A 22,731-nucleotide genomic window follows, 5' to 3' on the forward strand; every position below is an offset into this window, starting at 1 on the left:
GTATTCCCGTCTTGGTAAATATTAAATAAAAGTTTGTTCTCGGTTAAAGCATATTCAGGAGTGTTCTAGTTCTAGACGAATGCTTTATGTCAGTTTTAAAATTTAAATCCGGAAATTATAACAAAAGTATCTGACAGCCCCAGCGGCGTTTTACTCGTGTTTCAAATATAGAAAAAATAAAATGGTAACGCGTACCGTGAACGTTTTAAATTTGACAGTAGAGCTGTTCGAATAAATAAAACTAGAACGGCAGGCTGGGGATACGTTTGTTTCAGTTTTAGTTCTATTATAGATCGCCCTAATGAAACTTCCAGCTGCTGAATTTGCTCTTATAGCAACTGGACGTGATTCGACGGATGATCCAGAAACGCTCGATGTTTACACTTTTCCTCCCAATATTGCGGAATATTCCTGCTTTTTTCGGTAATTTTTTCAGTGCAGATTCAAAGATGATAACTTTAGTTATTATTATCGGTAAATAATTCTAGTGAAGGATTGCTAAGAGTACCGTTATAATCGAAAGAGAAAGTAAACAAAGAGAATCTTTCATTGTTACATTCGTCGTTTCGAACATTTCATACAGAATTATTGTTTTTCCAAAAAAAAAAGACAACCGCGCTCACACGTAGAAAAATCTTACCACCTGTCCATTTATCATCGTGAGTTGTATCCATCTATGATAATCGCGCTTATTAGGGATGTCGGAAATTTCGAATTACTCGATTACTTAATAATCGAGTATAATTTTGAAATTAATCGATTGTAATTTATTCGATTGTCTAGGTTTTTAATCGATTACTCGATTATTACTATGGGAATTTTTTAACTATTCGATTAGCTCAATAATCGAATATTAGTTTTAAGCTAATCGATTAAATATTACTCGATAATATGGGTTATTAATCGATTACTCGATTAATCGATCGATATTACGACATCCCTAGCCCTTATTCTGAATAACGTTCGGTCGAATCCTAGCTACCTTTGATTTTGCTAGCGTTTTTAGGAATACGAATGAAATATTCAGAATAAGGATGAATGTGATGTTTGTATCCATGGTGAAACTACGTCTGTTATTCAATCGCATGTCGTTTTCGCTTGATGCCAAACCTAACCCAGTTTCCAATCTCTGCTGTCAAACCGTTCGTTTGAAGCCAGTTTCGAATCTAGTTTTGACGTTGTTGAACTGAAAATCGAGTCAGTATCGAACCTGGTTTTTATAACGGGTATTCTCAAGCCTCCGTTGCTAAGTGCGAAACCAACACTGTTTCGTTAGAAGTGTTTTTTTGATGAAACTACCCTGGGTCAGTTTCAGTTTTCTCAAGCGAAAACGACAGTAATAAGCATTTCACGAGCTTATTCGTCACCTTTCCACTTTTGGTATTTCAACAGGTAACATGCATTTTTGAAGCTTGTTCATGTTTTCCTGGGTGATTGCAATCCTGGAAACATAAGAACTCACAATACGAAAAAGACGTAACCAAATGTTTCTGGTTTCATTTTCAATGAAGCCAACGCCATATACAAATACAAAACACCATCCGTCCGCATTCGTTTTACATTTGATCGAAGCGTTTCTTCGTCAAGTTAATTCGACCCCGATGGAGACGACCGGTTATCGGTGGCCTCATTCACTCGACTGTTATCCTTTGGTTTCCATACTCCGAAATGTAGCCCCCATTCTTCCCCTTTGGATGAATAAGTGTTTTCTCTCCCGCTCACCAACGATCATTAACGGGAACGATCCGCGAGGGAGTGTTAATTTTACCACCGACCGCCGAATGAAATGAGCGGAAAATCAGATCAGTTTACAAACGCACTTCCACCGAGCAACATCGGATAACGGTACAGTCCGCGAGGATCAACCAAGGCCAAACCCGGTTAGGTGAAATAATCCAGTTTCGGTTTTTTTTTGTAGTTTGTTTTGCTTTTACTTTCCTATTTGTGCAGAGGTGAAAATTCTCTCGATTCGCTGTATCCAGAATTAAGTGGAAACAAAAAAATCCAATACCGTTCAGGAGTCATTGGTGATCGTGGTTCCAAGGAGGGATGTGATCCTTCCGCTTGTTGTTTCAGTGTTCTAATATCGGTGCATCTTCAGACACAGGGAAGAATGTAAAAACATCTCCACCAAATGATATCAGATCCAGTCAGTCACACTCTTCGAGTGTGACCTTGAACCGTTGAAATGCTTAGTTTCGATGCCATATTTAAGTGTATGAAAACCCAAAGCAGTGCGGGGAAACTGTCGATGGAATGGAAGGGACGAGGGGCATATTTCAGCCGAAAAAAACAGTCATCGCTCATCACGCAGATGTCCGCGACACTTACGCGGAATTGCGAATGGTGAAATATAAAACCGCATCCATAATCCATCTTCCTCCGGGGAACGGAACGCTGTGTCGGCCAGTGCATCGCGAGACCCGTGGGGGCGATGGTTTTCAGTCGTGTTTGAACGAATTTAGCATCTAATTAAAAGCAAACCTGACACGTACGGAGGAACCGAAATCTTGTTGTTTGTTTATGAATTCCGCGATGATTTGGTTGCGGAAGATGATGAACTTAGTAGGCGGGGGCAGGCACACTCTGGAGTGACGCGAGACTGGTGGGTGATGCAATTTGAACTAGTTTAGTGGAGAGTGATTCCTGCGAGATTGTTGGATGATCGTTTCGACATGTTTATAACTTCAGTTTTATACCGATAGGCGGTTTACCTCCAGTCCAAGGTTGACCACCTGCCAATTGGTTTCGAAATGTTCTATTCGACCTGCTATGGTTAATTCGGACGTATGAATTATTTCTGCTTTATTTTCCCACTTTTCCATGTTTCGCTGTATGGCACCTACGTCATCCTGTGAGATCACACCATCGACCGAAGCGAATACTTAATCCACTTGGAAGACGATCTTGCAATGAGCACCACTTTTCACACAGGCGTTGATTATTCACACCCGGCAGAATTAGTCCCTTCTGTTTTCATCACCCATTGCCACGCATACTTGGGTTGCACGGAAAATCTGCAGATATTCGTAACCAGTAATGATCAAATTTTGTACAGTTCATGGTAAATACCGCCAGAAATGACTGCACTGTTACGGATCACTAAATATGCGTGAAATTCAGTGCCCGGGAATTGGACCCGAAATTGAACCATTCAATCATGCTGTTTTCATATTTATTGCCCCATTTCAGTGGCGACATTTACATTACAATAAATCTGCACTGCAATATAGAGATGGGAAACTTATCGATATTTATCGATAATATCGATATTGCCACGATATCGACGACATCGATAATTCAGAGCATTGACGAAAAATATCGATATTCGATATTGCAACCATGGAGTTAAGTAAAATTATAATTTCATATTATTACTTCGCTCGTGTAGTTTTTATCTAATATTAGATATTTAGGCTATATTCAAAAATACGTTAATAAAATTTTACCTAAAATCAAAGACATCATATTAACTAGATATCCAGCTCTCACATTTCACGAACAAATCATTGGCAACATCGTTCTTAGCGAGCATGGCACCCTCAGGCGAGTTCGCATTGAATCTCATACATAGAAGTAGGGGAGAGCAATGTTAAATTCGTTTGGAGCGCACCAGAGATGCCAGGTCTGCAGATTTGTCTGTAAATCTGCAGATTTGGGGTAAAGTGCTTCAGGTGTCATACTTTATAGAGAAATTGATTCAGATTTACAGACCCTGTCTGCAGATATTTGAAATTTTTACCTGGCATCTCTGGCGCGCACGAATAATACGCGCCCATACAAATGACATGATATGTTGAATGTGATGCCGTGCGATGGCGTTACTGGACTGAAGACTAATTTCGCTCCAAGCTGACAGGGTCTGTTAAAATTGACTTCCTGCACGCAACTCTTGTAAAGGGCGAACAGTACTTAATGTTAAGTATTTTGTTGGCAGCGTGTATGCTAAGTATTGAGCAAGCACCAGAGAAAATAGATATTTTCTTTTATTGGGAAAATTACACAGAAATTTATTGCACAGCGTCTTTTGATAATTCTAGCAAAAAAAAGACGCTGGAAGAGTCAATTCCACAGCGGGAAACACGGCTTGTTTGAGCCCAGGGATATTTCAATTTTTGAAAATGTAATTTGTTCGGCTGTGAACCTAAAATTAATTTTTGCAATCAAATATACTTTCTTGTTTTAATAAATTTTCATTTAACTGGTGACAAATATCGATATTTATCGATAATATCGATATTGGATTGAGATATATCGATATTATCGATAACAGATTTAATTCGATATTTCCCATCTCTACTGCAATAGCATGTAGGTAAACACACTCACGTCAATGGCAACGGCCAGAACGCGGTTGCCAGATTCCATACGTGTCAGCCCAAATTCTAGCCGATCGTGATCGTTTGGAAACCAACCGAAAACGAAAACCCATCATAGTAGATCATGAATTTCTTTCGTATGCGGATCAATCGCAACCGTAACGACTGTTGACAGCTCGACATACACGATTCTGTCACCGCCGCACACTGCGTTCTTCTCCGCTCAGCAACCAGAGCGGTGACGCTTGTTTTCTAGCTAAATAAACAACAACCCAACGGCGTCCGGATGACCGGTAAATACTGCAAGCGGCGGGGCGGTGAGTGATGCGAACCATACGGCTCAATAGGTTATGGACCCCATTACAATAAGCTAACAATTACGGTATCTAAATTGATCATTTAAAGCCAAGCTGTTCCAAGTAAATCTGCACCGATCAAACCATTGATCAATGATTGGACAAATCACTAATTAATCCCAAAATTGTTAATTGTACGGATAATTCATCTGATATCGGATCAGTACTGAATTACATTTCAACTGTTTTCAAAGAAGGGCGAATCTAACATTGACAGCAAATGGAGAAAAATATCGATGAATGTTTCGAATTGAGTTTCAAATCCTATTTAGAAATTATCGTATATTCTCAGATCAATTTTTGATTAGTCGATGAATTGTTGGTTTATCTTTGAAAGGCATCCAAATTTCACCACTTTCATTCTATATTCACGGAATAATTCAACATAAAAAAAGTTTCGCCCTTTTTCGATTTGTTTACTTTACGCTTCCTGTGTAAATTATGAAGTTACGCCCTTGCGGCTGTTTTCCGCGACTAAGACATATCTGGGGATAATTTTATCGTCTCATTTACTTTTTCCAGCAGTAAAAGGTTCGGAAACAATCTAAAATAAACAAAATAAATAGTTTCGCCCTTCCTTACTAGCAATTGAAGTATCGCCTCGTTCGTTGGCATGGAACACGGAGTGCAAAACTTACGTGAACAAATGGAATGACAGTTTCGCTCTCTATAGTTCTTTGTATTACTGAGATTGAGTCGAATTTTTAGACAAAATTGTAGGATTTCAGAGCCTTTATAGGTAGGAGAGAGAAACTCGATTTGTTCACTTTTGTAAAATTCGCCCTTCTTTGAAAAAAAAACAGCTGATTTATGGTCTGTTTAGTAAGAGTGTACCCATCATAACTTGCGATCGGTAAGTGATATCTACTTAAGAAAAACCTCTGTCTTTGATGCTTCGGAAAAAGGTCGGTAAAAGTGAATCTTCCGTCGGTAAAAACACTAAAATCGTAATTAAAGTCGGAATCGTTTGTCAAGAAGTGGGTTAAACGATTCAAAGAGTCAAAAACAGCCGATGACCTTCCAAATCTTGGTTCGGAGAAAAAATTAACCAAAACGGACGGAAATCGAATCGTGGTTTCGTTTTCGCGCAATCCTGGCTTGTGCTTACGTCAAGAACAAGCGAAATTTAAGCAAAAAGGTTTGTAAAATGGAGGAGTACGGTTAAAAATCTTTTCTAACCCACCTAGTGGTGTAACGATACCTTTCTCATACCATGCACATTCTCGTATATAATACTGTGGTATTCTTCAAAATAACTTCCTTCGATTCTTAAAACAATAACCGGAATCGGTTTGTTTGGTTTACTGATAATGACTACCGGTTGGAGTAATTTTGAAGTCGGTTTAGAAATTTTTAACGTATTTTGTTTCGTCCCTTTAAGTGATGGTATCAAATTTTTAGCTAACTTTACCCTATAATTCCTGAAGTCGGATCAGAATGAAATTCAGAAGTTTTGCATAGTACCATAAGACCATTCATTTGAGTCTAAGTTTGTAAGAAATCGGTCATGCCATCTCTGAGAAAAATGAGTAAGTAATTTAAAATTTATTAGAATTGTAATTCCGGAACCGGAAGTCAAATCACATGAAATTCAGGAATTTTCAATGGGACCATAATACTCTCCGAGAAAAGTTAGTGCACTTTTTTTTGTTTCAATTATAGAGGTTTTAACCTTAAAGTCATTCGCCTCTTCGGGTCAGAAAAACTTTCTGACCCTATGTGCGGGGTTGGGAATCGAACCCAGGTGGGTTGCGTGAAAGGCATCGACTATCCCGTCACGCTATACCCGTCCCCAGTTAGTGCACTTATTTTCACATGTTGTTGGTCATTTTACCCCATAATTCTGGAAACGGAAGTTGGATCCAATTAACATTCAAGAATTTTGTATGGGACCACAAGACCTGTCATTGGAATCAAAGATTGTGGAAATCGATCAGGAAGCTCAAGCAATAATTGATGCTAGTGGTGATTGGAATCACAATTGAACTGAGATCGCGTTGCGTCAGAATAAATTCAACGTATGCACATTGAGATCTTTTTTACGCGGGTTTTTTACGCGAATTTCCCAAGTCACGCGGATTTCATAAGTTACGCGAAATTATCCGGTTTTCTTGTTTTGTCTTAGAAATGAATGAAACGTCAAGATCTCTCGTCACCTTTGCATTTTGATTTATAAAAAATTTTTTTAGATTACAAGAGATCTCGACGTTTTTTGCGTTTCTTAGACATTTGGCATAAAAAAATCGATTTCGGAAATATGAACAATTTTCAAGTCCCAATGTCAAAAACAATTTTTTTTTTGAGATTACACCACATCTGGGCTGACATTATGCATCTCGAATCGAGTTTCTCGAAACGATTATTTTTGAAGTCGATTCGACTGAATTGTGGCATTACGTTTCACTTTCGACTTCTTGTTCGAGATCCTAATGTAGTACTAAATTTCGACTGGCGCGGTTCGAATTGTCAAATAAAAATAAACGTTTGGATATTTTAGATTACATTAATTCGGTTCGAGTACTGAAAAGAAGGAAAATGTATGTAATACAAAATTGTGTTTGGAAAAATATGACTACATTTCTGTAATTTTAATCAATTGAGATGCCGATGCGTTTTCAATCCATCTGAAAGAGTAAAGAATTTTCTAAGCGCGGGCTTGTAAACAATCTATAGATAAACTTTTAAAATTATATTGATTTAAAATTGTATTGTTGCAAGTTTATTACATTTACGTCGTCCATATGCGTAGTTTTAATCAAAGGCTTTTAGGTTCTGCAGTATTGATTGTAGTATTTATAATCTATAGCACTATTGAAAAAAAAAGTGTTCTGTAAGTAGCAGAAACTTTACGTCTGCTTAGCGGTTCAAATTGAACTGCCGAGTTTAGCACTAAGCAGTTCAATTTGAACTGCTCTGCACTGATGAGTCAAAGACGAAACGTAAAAATAATGAAAACGGTTATGTGCCCTAGCACAAAATTTGGCTAACCCCTAAATTACCATACCTGCATCGGCCAGCAATAGTCGAAAACACGTTTTCGTTCGGCACGTCAGAAAAGACATTGCACTTTGTTGCAAAACAAAAAGTGTTCTGTAAGTAGCAGAAACTTTACGTCTGCTTAGCGGTTCAAATTGAACTGCCGAGTTTAGCACTAAGCAGTTCAATTTGAACTTCTCTGCACTGATGAGTCAAAGACGAAACGTAAAAATAATGACTATTGAAAAGTCAAATTAGAGTGTTTATCACGACATAGCGAGATTGTGATGCTTTTGACATATTTCATATACTTTGAAGGTTTTATTTAATTATTGAATAATATTATTCAAACATACCGCACAAAATCACAAAAATATTAAAACTAATTCAGATTGAAATAATTCTACATAAAATTTTCAGTTGTTATCATGCCAAACATTAAATGGAACAGAAATGAGTCAAAGTTGCTGATTTTCTAAACTTTTCTACTATTTTCAACCAGTGTTGGTGATTGCCGAAAATTTGACAGAAGCTGCTATATTGCTATCTATATTGTATACAACATTTTCAATCCCGTAGGAGATTCTACAAGAACTCGAGTCTCTCAATGCATGAACCGTGAGAGAATTTTGCTACATTTCTTCGTTCCACTTCATACTCTGAGTATTTCACGCCCTTAAAAAAAATTTACAGTCTGATAATGATCGTTGCTGTGTGGAATTTCCCAAGAGAGGATCGCAAGTTGACAATTATCGCAGAAAATCGAATCGATGGTTCAACTTGATGATTCTCATACTAGGTTACAATATTTCAAAACCCTTGTGTGGAGCATTCACAGACATTTTCATAGACACAACTTATACAAAGGTTATATGCACATAGTTAGAATAAGCGGCAATAGTAAAATGATTCTATCGCAATTGACAACTGCCTGTATAGAATCGGATCGCGAAACGAGAATAAGCGACCGTTTGTTGCTTCAGAGAGGATTCCCACAGCAGCATGCCAGGTTTTTGTTGTTGCGATGATTTCCGTTTCTCTTTGATGGCACTGATTCAATCGTTGAAGAGTTGCCAGTGAATGTTCTTTGATACGATAAAAGCCATCCTTGTTTTCAACATTCCGCACTGAAATATCTTTTTCAATTTAACCCACTTTTCTACGCCTTTTCCCACAATTCGTTTTGGTAACGTTTTTCGTCCACCGGTTCCAGAAATTTTGATTACAAACTCCGGTTACTGAACATAGTTTAACTTCGATTTACTTTTGTTATATTAATTAAATACCGTGTAGCTTTCAATTGATATGATTTTTAAACAGTCCGACACAACCATAATGTGCCAAACACACAAAATATGTCATGACATATAAAACAATGCATTAGACTGAAAATTATCAATTCTAATTTGTTTATGAAAATCTGTGACGCTATCAATAACTACCTTTAAATAAAACGGAACGTAGTTTAGTCGTTTACGAGATCGATTGTTTTGGTTTCATAATGTCAAAACTTCTCGACAATCTAATACTTCTTCGAGTGAAGTCGAACGCAGCTCGATGATCGAGTTCGAATCAAGAACCATAATACGAAACATGATCGATTCGATCAAATTTTAGTCGAATCGAGATACATAATGCCACCCCTGGACGTTTCATACATTTCTAAGATATTTGGCATTAAATAAAAAAATTCGTTTTTGCGGTTTTTTTCTACGTGAATTTCCGAAGTTATGCGGTCTCAAATTCCCAAAGCCGTTTTTTTTCAAAAAAAAATTTTTTTTTTGAGTTTACACCAGATGTGGACGTTTCATTGCATTTCTAAGATATTTGACATCAGAAAAATTTTTAGTTTTGCGTTTTTTTCTACGCGGATTTCCGAAGTAACGCAATTTTCTGCGCGGTTGTTTTGTGCGGTGTTTTCACGTGGTACAAAAGACCTCAGCATATAATTCAAAAACTTTAATGAAATAAACTATTTCAAGATTATGCTGGACACTCTCTTACTTAACAGAGTTTATAATAAGATTTGGAACTGAGACTTGTACAAACAGATATTCATAAAACTCATCCTATTATGAATCATGACGGTCAGACGGTCTGATTTGAGATTGCAGATTAAGCAATGCATGTCCATGTTAACTTAATGAATAAGTATTTTCAAATAAACACGTATACGGAATTGCTTTTGATTACTTCCTATTGGTGACAAAATGTTGTAGACATACTCATTAAAGGTTTCATTCTAAAGTCATGTGTGGGTAAAATCGAGTGAAGATGAATCTCACAAGATATCCATCTAAATTTTTCACTATAAAGGATCTGAATGCTAAGCATGCCGCGTGGAATAACCGTTAAAGTAAGCTTTATAACAGCTTCATAATCAATTCCCTACTAATTAGTATTCAGTTTTATTTCCAAATAGTCCAACGTGCTTTTCTTCCGTGAGAAACCCTTCTACAATCTTCTAACAGATCAAAGTGATATTTGTAGTGAACTCATTACACCTGTAAGCTGTGATTCAGATTATCTGCCAATTTCAAATAAAACAGTAGTCAATCTTGGTTATATACATAGATTCTAACAAGGTTATTAATTCCAAATGACTAAGTTTTATTTCGATAATGTCAAGTGGATGACATCGCAAAAGTATTTTGCTTCTATTTTTCTTTACCGCTTCACGAATTGCTTCAAATACACTTAACCAAATTTAACTAACAACTTTTGGAAGTTGTTAGTAGTCAGACTGATTATTCAATCAATTGAATTTTATTCGGTTGAACTCTGAGACCGAAATAGAAAGTAGTCCATCACCGAAAAATTGTTAATCATTCGTGTTCAGATAGAATAGATCAGCTGAACATAACCTGGAATGTCCAGTGTAACGAATATTTATCACCATCATTGTTATTGTTTTAAATGTGAATTCGAACTGAACTAACTTTGACAGCAGTCTGTAAAACCGCAGCTTCCAATTGAGCTTCTGTTTAAAAAACTCTGCAACTAGTACCTTCGGAACCGGAACTTAGATCTAAATAAAATCCAATACCAACTCAATAAACTGAATATAATGGCAATGGATAAGTGTAATATCAGCTACAAATTACCCAACGAATTGGTTTCCTATACATTGCACTCGACATCAAAGATCATCGGCTTACTATTTAATGGGTTAATACAGCGATCAATTTTAATTATGACCAAAACCGAGCAAAATCAACTCCTGCGTTTCAACGTTCCCGGCTTCATCATTCCCAAAATCACAGACAAACTAGACTTAACCAGAACTGGACCTTCATACCCAGCGGAACCCTAGCCCACCCGAAACTGCCCGTTTGTTTGTGACATGAGTGTACACAATTTATGGCATATGCTGGTAAAGTATATTTACCCGGTACCACTTCTCTTTATTGCCGTCACGTTCCGGCCGAATCACGCACGACTTAGTTTTCCACTGGCACCGATCGGAATGACCGACATCGGTTAACAGCGGCGCAGCGTGAAAACCAAACTCGTTAAAATTTTTCTGCTACGATTCGGTTCGGAAGCCAATGTCAAGCAGGCGAATCGGCCGCACATTTGCTTTCCACTTAAACCGGAACCCTTTCCCCACCCCCAGAGCATAAACGCGATCGTTTGGAGCAAAGAGGAAAACCAATCTCAGACTTTGTTTATATTGACCTCTTCTGTTTGTTTATCCGATGCGGGTAGTGCCATTTGAGCACTCTCTCTCCCTCTCTCTCCTTCTCGGAGAGTTGAGTCGTGTAATCTAGCTTGGAAATTTTAGAATCATTTTTTTTCTACAATTTCAGTTGACAGTCAGAAGAGGACGGATACGGAGAAAGCGTTTCTTTGGCTACTGCAGATACCTACTACGACGAAGACGCTTTGAGGATGTTTCTCGCGAATCACAGTTGCTTTGATAAATCTTAACAAACGGACGAAGACAGAACGGATGGAGGCGGTTAGATTTTCAATAATTGTAAGTTGACTTCTACTTGTAGTTTAGAGATTTTCGAACAGGTAAGAGAAAATCAATTTCATCAAGAGTTTAATTGACATTCTGCGTGGATTTTGGTATTTTGTAAAACATCAATTTACTAAGCAGGTAACAATTTAATTTTCTTCACAATTCGTCTTCGACGCACCGGTGCATTAGCAGTGTGAGGCTGTCATTATCACTTAATAGTTCAACATAAACCGCTTAAACAAAAATACATTAAAATCTGATGTGGGAAAATCTACGCGAGATTAATTTTGTGAGTGTGTGAATTTCGCTTTAAGGCCATCGTCCAAGTACCATGCGCGCGGGTGGTTTTAGGAAAGTTTCGATGGAAATTTCGAAAAATTTGCCAAAACCAAAAACATACAGACTTTTGAAATACATTTATCTATCTACAGGGTGAAAATGGCTGGAAAATTCGGAGGATTTTCCGAGTCTTATCAAAAATAGCTCTGAAAAATGAGTGTTTTTGTGATCTTTCACAATTATCTGGAAAAATAAAGCGATGACATAAACTTTTTTTATCAAATAAACTTTATTATGGATACACAGATTACATTCGGACACATTTTTGGAAAACCTTTCCACGCTTTTCATAGAAAATCCACGAATTTCAAAAATTTCCTCGAAATCGGTTATATGAAATTCGTTGATTTTCCATGAAAAGCGTGAAAAGGTTTTCCAAAAATGTGTCCGAATGTGATCCTTGTTGCCAGCATGAGGTTTTTTATGAAAAAAAAATTTCATTCCATCGAATTATTTTTTCAAATAATTGTGAAAAATTACAAAAAAAGCTCATTTTTTCAGCGCTATTTTTGATAAGACTCGTAAAATCCTCCGAATTTTCCAGTCATTTTCACCCTGTAGATAGATAAAAGTATTTCAAAGGTCTGTATGTTTTTGGTTTTGTCAATTTTTTCGAAATTTCCATCGAAAATTTCCTAAAACCACCCGCGCGCATGGTACTTGGACGATGGCCTTAAGCAATGGCAATAACATCAGCATTCATCGGCTGCTAGTCGTTGCCTCTGGAGCAAAGTACACCGATAAGTGAATAACGATGAATTTGTACGAAAAATCTATAAGTCATTCGCCGGAGTTGATATCGTGCTTTATAAGGGCACAGTTTGAGTTTCAGCGAGCCAATGTGATTGGTAATAACGCCAATCCGGCTATGTATCTGACATAACCCACCCGCATTTTTCATAAAAAGTAATCGAATTTTCAAGAACGATATTTTTTATTCAAAGTATTGGTCCTCGCTTCCAACAAATTTGGTCTAACTCTTGGATAATTGATGGATACCATTCCAAATGAAATCTTCACGCTTCATTCATCGAGGCTTTTTCGTAAATTACATTTTGAAAGACTGAAAGTTTTCCTTAGCCGGTGCATGTCCCATCAATAGGAAAGATCATAATCAGAAGGCGCCAGGTCTGGCAAATATGTTGAGAGTGGTAGAAGTTCCCAATCAATCAGAGAAATTGTTTCTTCGAGCGATTTGGTTGAATATACGGAACTTGATGCGGAAGCATTCTCACACTGCAGAACAACTTTGGGTCATGTCTTGGAGCCCATTTTCGTCATTTTTCGATTGATGTGTTGCTCAAATTGATGATCATTTCTAGAAAGAAGAGGGTTTAGGAAGCTCGTAGTACAATACGAAATTCGATATGTGTAACACGAAATAAAAGTATATTTTTAGTTCAAGACTTTTGTAAACAAATATGACGTTTTTTGGATAAAAAGTTGGGAGGAGAAAAAATGAAAGTAAAAAATACAACAAACGTTGTTATAGTTTTTTTTTTGTAGATTTACATAACTTATAAAGGAAAGCTTCGCAAAATCCTTTAAAAATATTTGGTCCCAAACAGAAATGAAACTTAATTCAGGAACTTGATTCGAAATGTGGAACAGGTTCAGAATTCAGTTGCAAAATTATGGTGCGAAATCCAAATCAAGATTTTTGTTTATGAATTTTGCTCTGAAGACTGTCCCAGAAAGTATGGACGCACTTTGATTTCGCTGCAAATAATTCACAAATGTTAGATATTCAAATTTTTTTCGATATACTGATAATATTAGACTACAACAACAGAATATTATTCTCAACATTTGCTACTTAGCCATTGTAGACTAGCTGGCGCACCTTCTTGCGAACGTTCCTCAATAAATTCCGTACAGACTTCTTGGCGACAAGTTTTAACACTTTTTTCCAATCTTTTTCGAACTGTTGAATGGTTTCGGCTGCCGAGACATGTTTCCTAAGATGTGCCTTCGTTAATGCCCAAAATTCCTCAATTGGTCGAAGTTGTGGGCAATTTGGTGGATTCATATCTTTTGGGACGAAAGTGACATTTTTGGTGGTATACCATTCTACCGTTGATTTCGAGTAGTGGCAAGAAGCAAGATCTGGCCAGAAGACAACAGGATCCTTGTGGCTTCGAAGTCGTTTTTGTAAACGAAGTCGTTTTTGTAGAAGTCGTTTTTGTAAACATTCCTCGATGTATATTTCGTTGTTCATTGAAGCAGTGGTGATGAAGGGTTTCGAAATCTAACCGCAGCTACAAATTGCTTGCCAGACCATAGCTTTCTTACCAAATTTTTCGACTTCAATCGATGTCTCGGACTGATTCAACACTTGCCCTTCTCGCACTGTATAATATTGTGGTCCCGGCAAGGATTTGTAATCGAGTTTCACGTAGATTTCGTCGTTCATGATTATGCAGTTTAAATTTCCAGCAAGAATCGTATTGTACAGCTTTCGAACCCTCGGCCTGATCGATGCTTCTTGTTTCGGACTACGTTTTGGTTGTTTCTGCTTCTTATAGGTTCGAAGATTCAAACGTTCTTTAGCACGAAGAACATTTGACTTCGAAGTGCCCACATCCCGAACTGAAATCTCCTTCTTTTGCTCGAACGCCTTCAGTATACGTTTATCCAACTGAGGGTTAGCAGGACCTTTTTTGACCCGTGTTCGGTTTATCCTCAAAGGTGTTATCCTCACCGAACTTCCTAATTGCATTTCGCACGGCTTTTTCACTTATTCCTTCCATTTTCGCTATCTTTCTCAGTGACAGTCCGCGTCGAAATAAACTAATGAAAACGAATAAACAACTGCACAAGTGGTTAGAGAAGAGTGTAAACAACAGGACGCAGCCATAAAAATTGACAGATTCTGAACTATTGCGAAATGGCAGCGATTATTGGTTGCGTCCATACTTTCTGGGACAGTCTTCAGAACTATGAAACTGATTTGAAGTTTCAGAATCTATAAGCTCTAGAACTAAATTCTGAACCTGAATAGAGGAAATTATTTCAGTTTCAAATACTGGTTTAAGAATCCTAGTTCCGATTATAGTTTCAGCAAGCAGTTTTTGGATCCTGGAAATGAATTCAGGGAATAAATTCTGAAATTGAATAAAGAAAATAAATCATGAAACTGAATTTATGAAATACATTTGGTTCAGAAGTCAGTTCCAGTCCAGTTACTGACTATAATGACGTAATTAATCAACAGCAGTGGCAAGGTCTGTGTAAACGTCAGTTTGTAAACCTCAGGACATCGTATTCGTAACAAACGTCGTGAAGGATAAGAGATTGGTAGTCGCTTGCTCGCGTTGATGAACTAATTAATGAAATGAAATTTTCAAAAACTCATAAGATATCGATCTTCTTTTTCCTCAATGTGGTTCTAAATGCTTATTTGATCAAAAAGTACGAGTTCTTCATAATGAACTCTTCACTGGTTTCTAATAAATTTTATTTCCAAATAGCCCAACTAGTTTATCTTCTATGGGAAATAATACAATTGATTTTCATCTAGCAGATGAAATAAAGAATTTTTTGAAGTGGATCTCGTTGTCACTCTTTTTCTAGGAGGAGAAGAGCTTCCATTTCCCTCCTGCGAGGGTTGAGGGGCACTTTGTTCGTAGCTCGTCTCGTCCTCCATTGTCGCATCGATGGTTTTGTTGTTGATATCCGTCTTCTTTTTGTTTTCCTTGTTGTTCGCAGTCTTGAGCTTGTTGCTAGTTGCTGTAGAAGCGCCTTGTTGTACATTGGTTGCAGTTGTTGATTGGTTTGATGGTAAAACAGGAGTACTACGCTCACTAGTTTTCGTTGTTGAACTTGACCTTGTCTTTGGTTGAAGATGTTCTTTTCGCAGTTTCAGTGCAAGGTTTACCGTAGTGTGCAGGTTGTTCACAAAACTGACATGTAACCAGCTGATTTTCATAGGTAATCAGCGTTTTACACGGATGTGTCCCACCTTGACCACAAATGATGTAAGATGGAATTGCCTTACGTAGTTGCATACGTACCACTCGTACACCATTCCGGATGCCGAGGAAAAAATTCCGCCATACTTCTCTTTCGATGGAAAGAACTTCACCGTACTGTGACATGATTTCCCGAACGGACTGATCGGTGGCCTGCGGGGGAAGGTCAAGCACGCGTACTTGTATGGCATTGTCCACCATGTGCACAAGAATTTTGTATTTAATGTTGTCACACTCAACGCTGTGCACCTCGTTGTTAACCGAAGCGAATGCAATTGCATCGCTTTCACGTTTAAACATAATGTACACACAGTTAGACGCCTTGTTGAATTGAATCTCAGTTACATTATTAGCGTCTAGATGCATTCGTTCTTTAAGTAAGATTTCAATTTCATTTGCTGCTGGTCTAACTTTGCAACGCTTGAAATCTATACAAATTGAATTCGGTCTTGCAGGCCAAGTTTCGGGCTTTGTTAAATCGTATTTGACCATTCCTTACACTCTATCGTTCACTGCACTGTATTGTCTTTGTTTCTTTTGCTTCGACCGCAAACGATTTTCGACTGTGTTGGGTGAGATACGAGCACGACTTTGATACAGATCATCTACCAATGATATTCAGGATTTCAAATAAAGCAATGATTAATTAAATTAGTTCTGTATTCTACCAGCTTATTACTAATCGTCTAGGATACAGATCTCATACTGGAAGCAATGTAAACCCTGAAATAGTTCAGGGAAATTCGGCTGTTATCGATACAGCAATAGATTGTTTAAATCATTAAATGATTGAAGTTAGGAGTCTATCAGTTCCAAAAGCCCAAACTTAATTTTATTCTCCTATCATAAACTGCTCCTTTGTCGGATAATGTATCTACAAAACGTATTCCCGAAATGTTTCAAGGATAAACATTTGATCGGCCCATCACGAAGCGTAGCTTGGAGTTCACCAACGTAAGACTCCTCAATTTATTGAACATAGCTTCGAATAAAATTTACTACGTTGAATTTGAATGTATTATTCTTCAATAATCCGCGCACTCAAGTCGATGTACTGCTCTGTATTACCCTCTCTGTATACTAGATGTTGCTATTGAATTGTAATATTTCGTGATTACTCCATCTACTTTTTCATTATTCAAAGTACTATTCAATTTGTTGTCAACCTCCTGGAAAAGCTCGGATACCACGTTGAAAAAGTTCAGAAAAGCAAGTCCACCATTCCGGTTGGTTCGGGTCCAGAGCTCAGTTCCAGTTCCAGTATCAAGAATTTAGATCAGTATTGAATCAATTGCGGGACGTTCGCAGAGGCAACTTCCCTTCAAAGATGATCGATTTCGTCATCCTGCTGATGGTCGTTTGTATTGGAGCAAAATACAATGTAAAGTAGAAAACAATGGGAAATATTATGCAAAATCAGTCCTTCCAATGGATCCAAATGTTACCTAAAGAAGTATTAGAATTATTTATCTGTTGAAGTATGCAAATCAGCAGTAGAAATAATCAGTTTAGTGAAGGTTTACAGTCTGATAGTTTCTAATTAGAAAATTTCCTTATTTTTTCTCGTCTCTTTTTAATTAGATGTAGTGTGTATTGGTTTGAATGCGTTTTGTTGACTTCAGATGTTTTATTGAACACTGCATTTGCATTAAATTAGAGGAAACTTTTTTAACGTGTTTGTCTTCCTCTTTCATTATGAAGAATTATACAAATTATTTCGTAATATTTTTTTGGTTGTCAACATTTCAAATTTTAGTAGTGAAGAAGGGGTAAACTTGTACAATTCGCACAATCGATTAACTAACTGATATTCGGAAGTGCTAAGGAATTCGTATTCACGTCATCCAGTTATGTCTCTGACATAACCCATCCGCCTTTTTTTTTATTTACATCGTTTATTTATACCCGATTTTTACCTAGTTGCGGTCGTTCGCCGGGTTTGTAAAATTCCTTTCTTATCTGCCGCAGAAGAAGAATCTCACTGGTGGTTGAACATCGTTCGATGTCTCTTGGCTTCAACGCATCGCGTTTACTACTTTTTGTGTCATTTCCATGGCTTTGAGTAGTTTTTCAACCGTCGAAAAGTCGAGTCCAAGTGATGTTTACAACTCCATAGGTTATTTAACACCGGTCTTCATGAAGCGATGTCGCCAAATCTTCATCTTCGTACTTTTTTAGCTTTCCGAGACGTTCTTCGGCTTTTACATGTTTACTCCGCGAGAGCATGTAGTACTCAAATTTTATTTTGCCACCAATTTTCTTCTGTTGAAAACTGTTCCAATTCCACAATTTTTCATGAGAACTGTAAACAAATTCACTTTCCAGGAAAACGAAATGAAGTGGGAGGACGAGTACCGTATGTACTACCAGGATGGGCAGGACGAAACACCGTACGACCGGTCGACATGCGGAACCGAACGCTACCGGTTGAGCATTTCGAGTGAAAGTGACGTTGCCGGAGTGGAAATCTCTTCCCCGAATCAACCAAACGATCTGTGCTGTTCGGGTAGTCGCGAGGGTCAGGAAGAAATCTGGGCCTTTTCGGAGATTGAGAGTACACTTAAAGAGTTGCCGGATGCGGAGAGGATTGGTGAGTTGTTCATCAGTGTGGTTCCGATGGAGGACGCTCTGCTGGATTATAACTACAGTCTGGACAGTACCCTGTTGCTAGCTGTATGGACTAGCAAACACGACATGTTGAAACAGTTGCTCGGGCGAAACGATGTTAACATCAATGCTACCGATGGCTGGGGTCGCACCGGAATGCATCTTGCGTGCTACATAGGTGATTACAGAGCGGTCGAACTACTGCTTCAACATGGTGCCAGAGCGCAGACTTGGGATAGAGAACGCAAGGCTACACCGTTGCACTGTGCGGCCAGGTAAGTACCCTCTGCCAAGAACCAAACATTGATCAAAACATTCGAATCCTCCTATTGTAGTTGCGGTAGCATCGATTGTATTGCTCAGTTACTCGCGAAAGGCGTTGACATAAACGTCGGCATCGAGAAACATTCCCCTCTGCACTACGCGGTTCAGCGGAACAGTCGGAAATGCGTAGAATTTCTGCTGCAGAACGGTGCCAATTCGAACACTCCCCAGGTGTACACGCAAACTCCACTGCACGTAGCGGCTGCGAACGGGTTCGTGGAATGTATGGACCTACTGTTGCAGCATGGTGCCGATGCGCGGTCTCAGTACGGGCAGAAAAAGATTACCGCGTTGCATCTGGCCGCTTCCGAAAACTACCTTGAATGCGTTAAACTACTCATCACGGCCGGTGCAGACATCGACGCCCGGAATCGGGACCAACAGACGCCACTCCATCTGGCGTGTCTTTCCCAGTGCCACGAAACGGTAACCTATCTGATCAGCCGGAACGCCGATGTCCACGCCGTTTACCGTGACGGCCGGACGGCACTGCATGCTTCGATTGTGAAGGAATCGCGCTTCTGGGATTGTACCCTGAGTTTACTACGGGCCAAGGTAGACGTGAATCGAGCAGACAATTTTGGCTACACTCCACTGCACATCGCCGCCCTGAACGAGTTCAGCAGCTGCGTGTTTATGCTAATCCAATACGGGGCGGACATTACGGCTCGAACTAATGGAGGCGTTTCTGCCCTATCGTTCATCATACGGCGTACGCCGGAAATTATCCCGAAGTTTATCGACAAATTGGATACGGCAATCAGTGTCAACAGCATCCACGAAATCGGTGACGTGGATTGTGAGATTCGGTTGGACTTTCGACCGCTGGTGCCGAACAATGACCGCGGTGAGACCGAGCTTCTGCTGGCATTCATCGAGGTTGGTCAGAGACGTATCCTGAAGCATCCACTGTGCGAGACGTTTCTGTTGCTCAAATGGCGACGAATACGGAAATTTTTCCTCTTCAGTCTGTTCTACCATGGACTGTTTGTGCTACTGTTTACCACCTTCGTGTTGGGAGTCTACGTGAAGGACTGTCGTGTACAGACGTGCAAAGCATCCGCGTACGTCCCTGTCGTAGGGTATATTGTCATTTTCCTGAATTTGCTTCTGATGTCGAAGGAGATTTTTCAAATGATGCATGGATTCGTCGGCTACGTGCGCTATTGGGAGAATTGGTTGCAGCTGAGCATCGGAATCGGAATCTTCTTATGCACGGTGAGATTCTGTTCTTGTTTCTTAACAAGTCGTTCACTCATCGTACCCTCGTTTCAGTTGGATCCAACGGTGGAGATCAGTTCAGTGCCAACCTGGCAGCATCACATCGCAGCCATCGTTATCTTTTTGGCCTGGTTGGAACTGATGTTGTTGGTCGGTCGATTTCCGGTATTCGGGCTGTACGTGCAAATGTTCCAAACCGTGGCAATCAATTTCTCCAAATTTCTCATGGCCTATTGCTGTCTGCTGGTGGCGTTCGGTTTAAGCTTCTGTGTTCTTTTTCCGAACTATATTGCCTTCAAGAAAATCCTCCGAGGATTGTTGAAAACCTTCGTAATGATGGCCGGAGAACTGGAGTTCGAAGATATCTTCTACGGAGAGAATCTGAAGATCGAATACCCGGGAACTGCTCACGGAATGTTTCTGGCCTTCGTGCTACTGGTGACGGTCATTCTCACGAACCTATTGGTAGGTCTAGCCGTCAGTGATATTCAAGGGCTGCAGCAATCGGCCGGTTTGGATCGACTGTCCCGCCAGGCAGAATTGATTTCACGTCTCGAGGGATTGATGTTTTCCCGAATACTTCGAAAGGCACCGATCCGTTTGTGGGCAATTTTTCAGAAGATTGCCCTTTTGAAAACATCCCGCCTCAAGCTACACTTCCGGGTAAAACCGAACGATCCCAGAGAAAAGAGGGTAAGCGAACAATTAGACAATAACCTACGCGTCGATTGAGATTTCTTTTTCGTTTGCAGATTCCAAAAGAGTTGATAACATCGATCTACAAACTGGTGGCCGAGCGCCGGGAGCGGAATCAATCGATTAAACGAAAGCAAACTTTTCACAATATGCAAACATTTCAGGAGTTTCTGGATGGTGACGAAGGTACTGTAACGCTTCGGAGGCAGCGTTTTCGGAAAACAAGCAAAAACCGAACCATGTCGGATAATCCCTACCTGCAACCCAATCGAGTAGATGATGGCATGGCACCGAGATCTATCCTATCCGGTTGTGGGCAACTGAAAGCCCTCGAAGACGGACAGAAACAGATCGGCAAGAAATTAGATGAACTCTTGAAGGAGGTAGAGATGCTTAAGGCGAAAGTGAAAAAGTTATGATGTAGTTTGAAGTTCAATCAAATAAAATATTGTTTTTCGAAAAAAATGTTGTTTTTGCCAATTATCATCACAGTTCTAATTTTCTTTACGTTTCGTTTTCGACTCATCAGTGCATAGCAGTTCAAATAAAATAAACCACTTACCAGCAACTCACAGCTAAGTCGTTCGCCGTTGGCCAACCGAACGGTGCTGGCAGCCGCTCCATCCCGAATCAGGTGGCATTCCTCTACCTTAGACGAGTAGCGAATTTTCACTGTATCGACACCGTCCAGCTGCCGGTAGACGCTACCCAGCAGCACATCGTTCTCCACTATCCAGGAAATGTTTTCCGACATATCGTCGTAATTGAACGTGATCAACGCATCGGAACAGGCATCCCAGACCTGCATTTTCAGTACCGGTTTGACCCGGCTAGCCTCGATGTGTGGCCATGCGCCGATCGTTTTCATCAGACGATGCGTTCCCTTACTGATCGCCGATACCCGGTTGCTGTAGGATGATTGACCGATTGCGGGTTGCTTGAAACCGCTGGCCGCTTCCAGTAGTAAAATTTTTCGGTCTGCGAGGCGAGGGTTTTTACCTGTAACACATATCACAACCCGATGAATAAACATTCTAGGAAAGCATTCCGATCGTACCTAATGAACACGCCAATGTGGTTCCAACCATTCCACCACCGGCAATGATTATGTCGTAGAACTCCGCCGGTTGGTCGGTATGTGACGATTCGTGCGGTGTAGTACTGAACAATTGCTGATGTGATACAACACATCGCAATGGTTTGGCATTAAGCAGAATTCCGCGCGAAATGTAGGTCAATATTCGGCTCATTATGCAGTTTTTGGCTGCTATTTCACAACGAATTTTTCACCAAATACGTAATGTTTACAATATACACGTTAGGCACCGTAAACACCCGCGAGAAAAACAAATCATGCAAATATCAGGGGTGCCAGCAATTTTTTGCAAATGATTTTAGATAGGGTTACCATGAATGGTACCTGCCACATTTTCATTTCTCGGTTGATTTTCCAGAAGGCCGTAACAGCAAGTGACAGTTTCTCTTTGTTTACTTTCTCTTCTATTAATTACCAAGCGGTTTACACGTTTATCTCTTAACGCTTTGAATTGAATGATGCTCGAAACGTTCGACTTCCAAACAGAACTGTGAAATCCAAGAAAATCTTTTCAGATCATATCACAATAATCGAAAGAGAGAGTGAACAAAGAGAAACTGTCACTTGCTGTTACGGCCTTCTGGAAAATCAACCGAGATTTTTCATTAGGGCGTATAAACAAGTGACAGTTTCTCTTTAATCACTCTCTCTTTCGATTATTGTGATGTGATTAAAAAGATTTTCTTTGATTTCATTACACTGTTTGAAAGTCGAAAGTTTCGGGTATCATTTTGAGTTGAGTGATAAGTGGCCCTTACACGAGCATTATTTTTGTCATTTTTAACGATGACTAAGTAATGATGTATTTCAAATTTGATAGAAATATCGTCATTACTGCACCATTACACGTTAATTAAAA

General features: G+C 39.3%; 2 protein-coding genes across 2 annotated transcripts in view; one reads left to right on the top strand and one right to left on the bottom strand.

Annotated features, from left to right (window-relative positions):
- The window catches only part of LOC131425963 (ubiquinone biosynthesis monooxygenase COQ6, mitochondrial), a 28,264-nt gene extending 6,156 nt beyond the window's left edge, over positions 1 to 22,108 (bottom strand). Inside the window, exons 1-2 of the mRNA XM_058588298.1 lie at positions 21,834 to 22,108; positions 21,339 to 21,775 (exon numbers count right to left, since the gene is read on the bottom strand). Of these exons, the coding sequence (XP_058444281.1) occupies positions 21,339 to 21,775; positions 21,834 to 22,026 (630 nt within the window). The 5' untranslated portion in view covers positions 22,027 to 22,108. The remainder of the gene's footprint in view (positions 1 to 21,338; positions 21,776 to 21,833) is intronic.
- LOC131425962 (transient receptor potential channel pyrexia) lies at positions 1,818 to 21,195 on the top strand. Its single transcript, XM_058588297.1, has 6 exons — positions 1,818 to 1,885; positions 11,461 to 11,630; positions 18,254 to 18,810; positions 18,871 to 20,077; positions 20,135 to 20,773; positions 20,833 to 21,195. Exons 2-6 carry the CDS (start codon positions 11,604 to 11,606, stop codon positions 21,193 to 21,195), a joined length of 2,793 nt encoding a protein of 930 aa, XP_058444280.1. The 5' UTR covers positions 1,818 to 1,885; positions 11,461 to 11,603.
- Positions 22,109 to 22,731: the final 623 nt, after the last annotated feature.

Source organism: Malaya genurostris, chromosome 1 (genome assembly GCF_030247185.1).
Source record: "Malaya genurostris strain Urasoe2022 chromosome 1, Malgen_1.1, whole genome shotgun sequence".
NCBI lineage: Eukaryota > Metazoa > Arthropoda > Insecta > Diptera > Culicidae > Malaya > Malaya genurostris.

What these genes read in the sequence shown, in the direction of transcription:
- LOC131425962 (XM_058588297.1), top strand. Translation starts at nt 11,604, where the DNA reads ATGGAGGCGGTTAGATTTTCAATAATT. An exon ending in TCGGAATCTTCTTATGCACG is followed by an intron (nt 20,078 to 20,134) that starts GTGAGATTCTGT and finishes CCCTCGTTTCAG; the next exon opens with TTGGATCCAACGGTGGAGAT. An exon ending in ACGATCCCAGAGAAAAGAGG is followed by an intron (nt 20,774 to 20,832) that starts GTAAGCGAACAA and finishes TTTCGTTTGCAG; the next exon opens with ATTCCAAAAGAGTTGATAAC.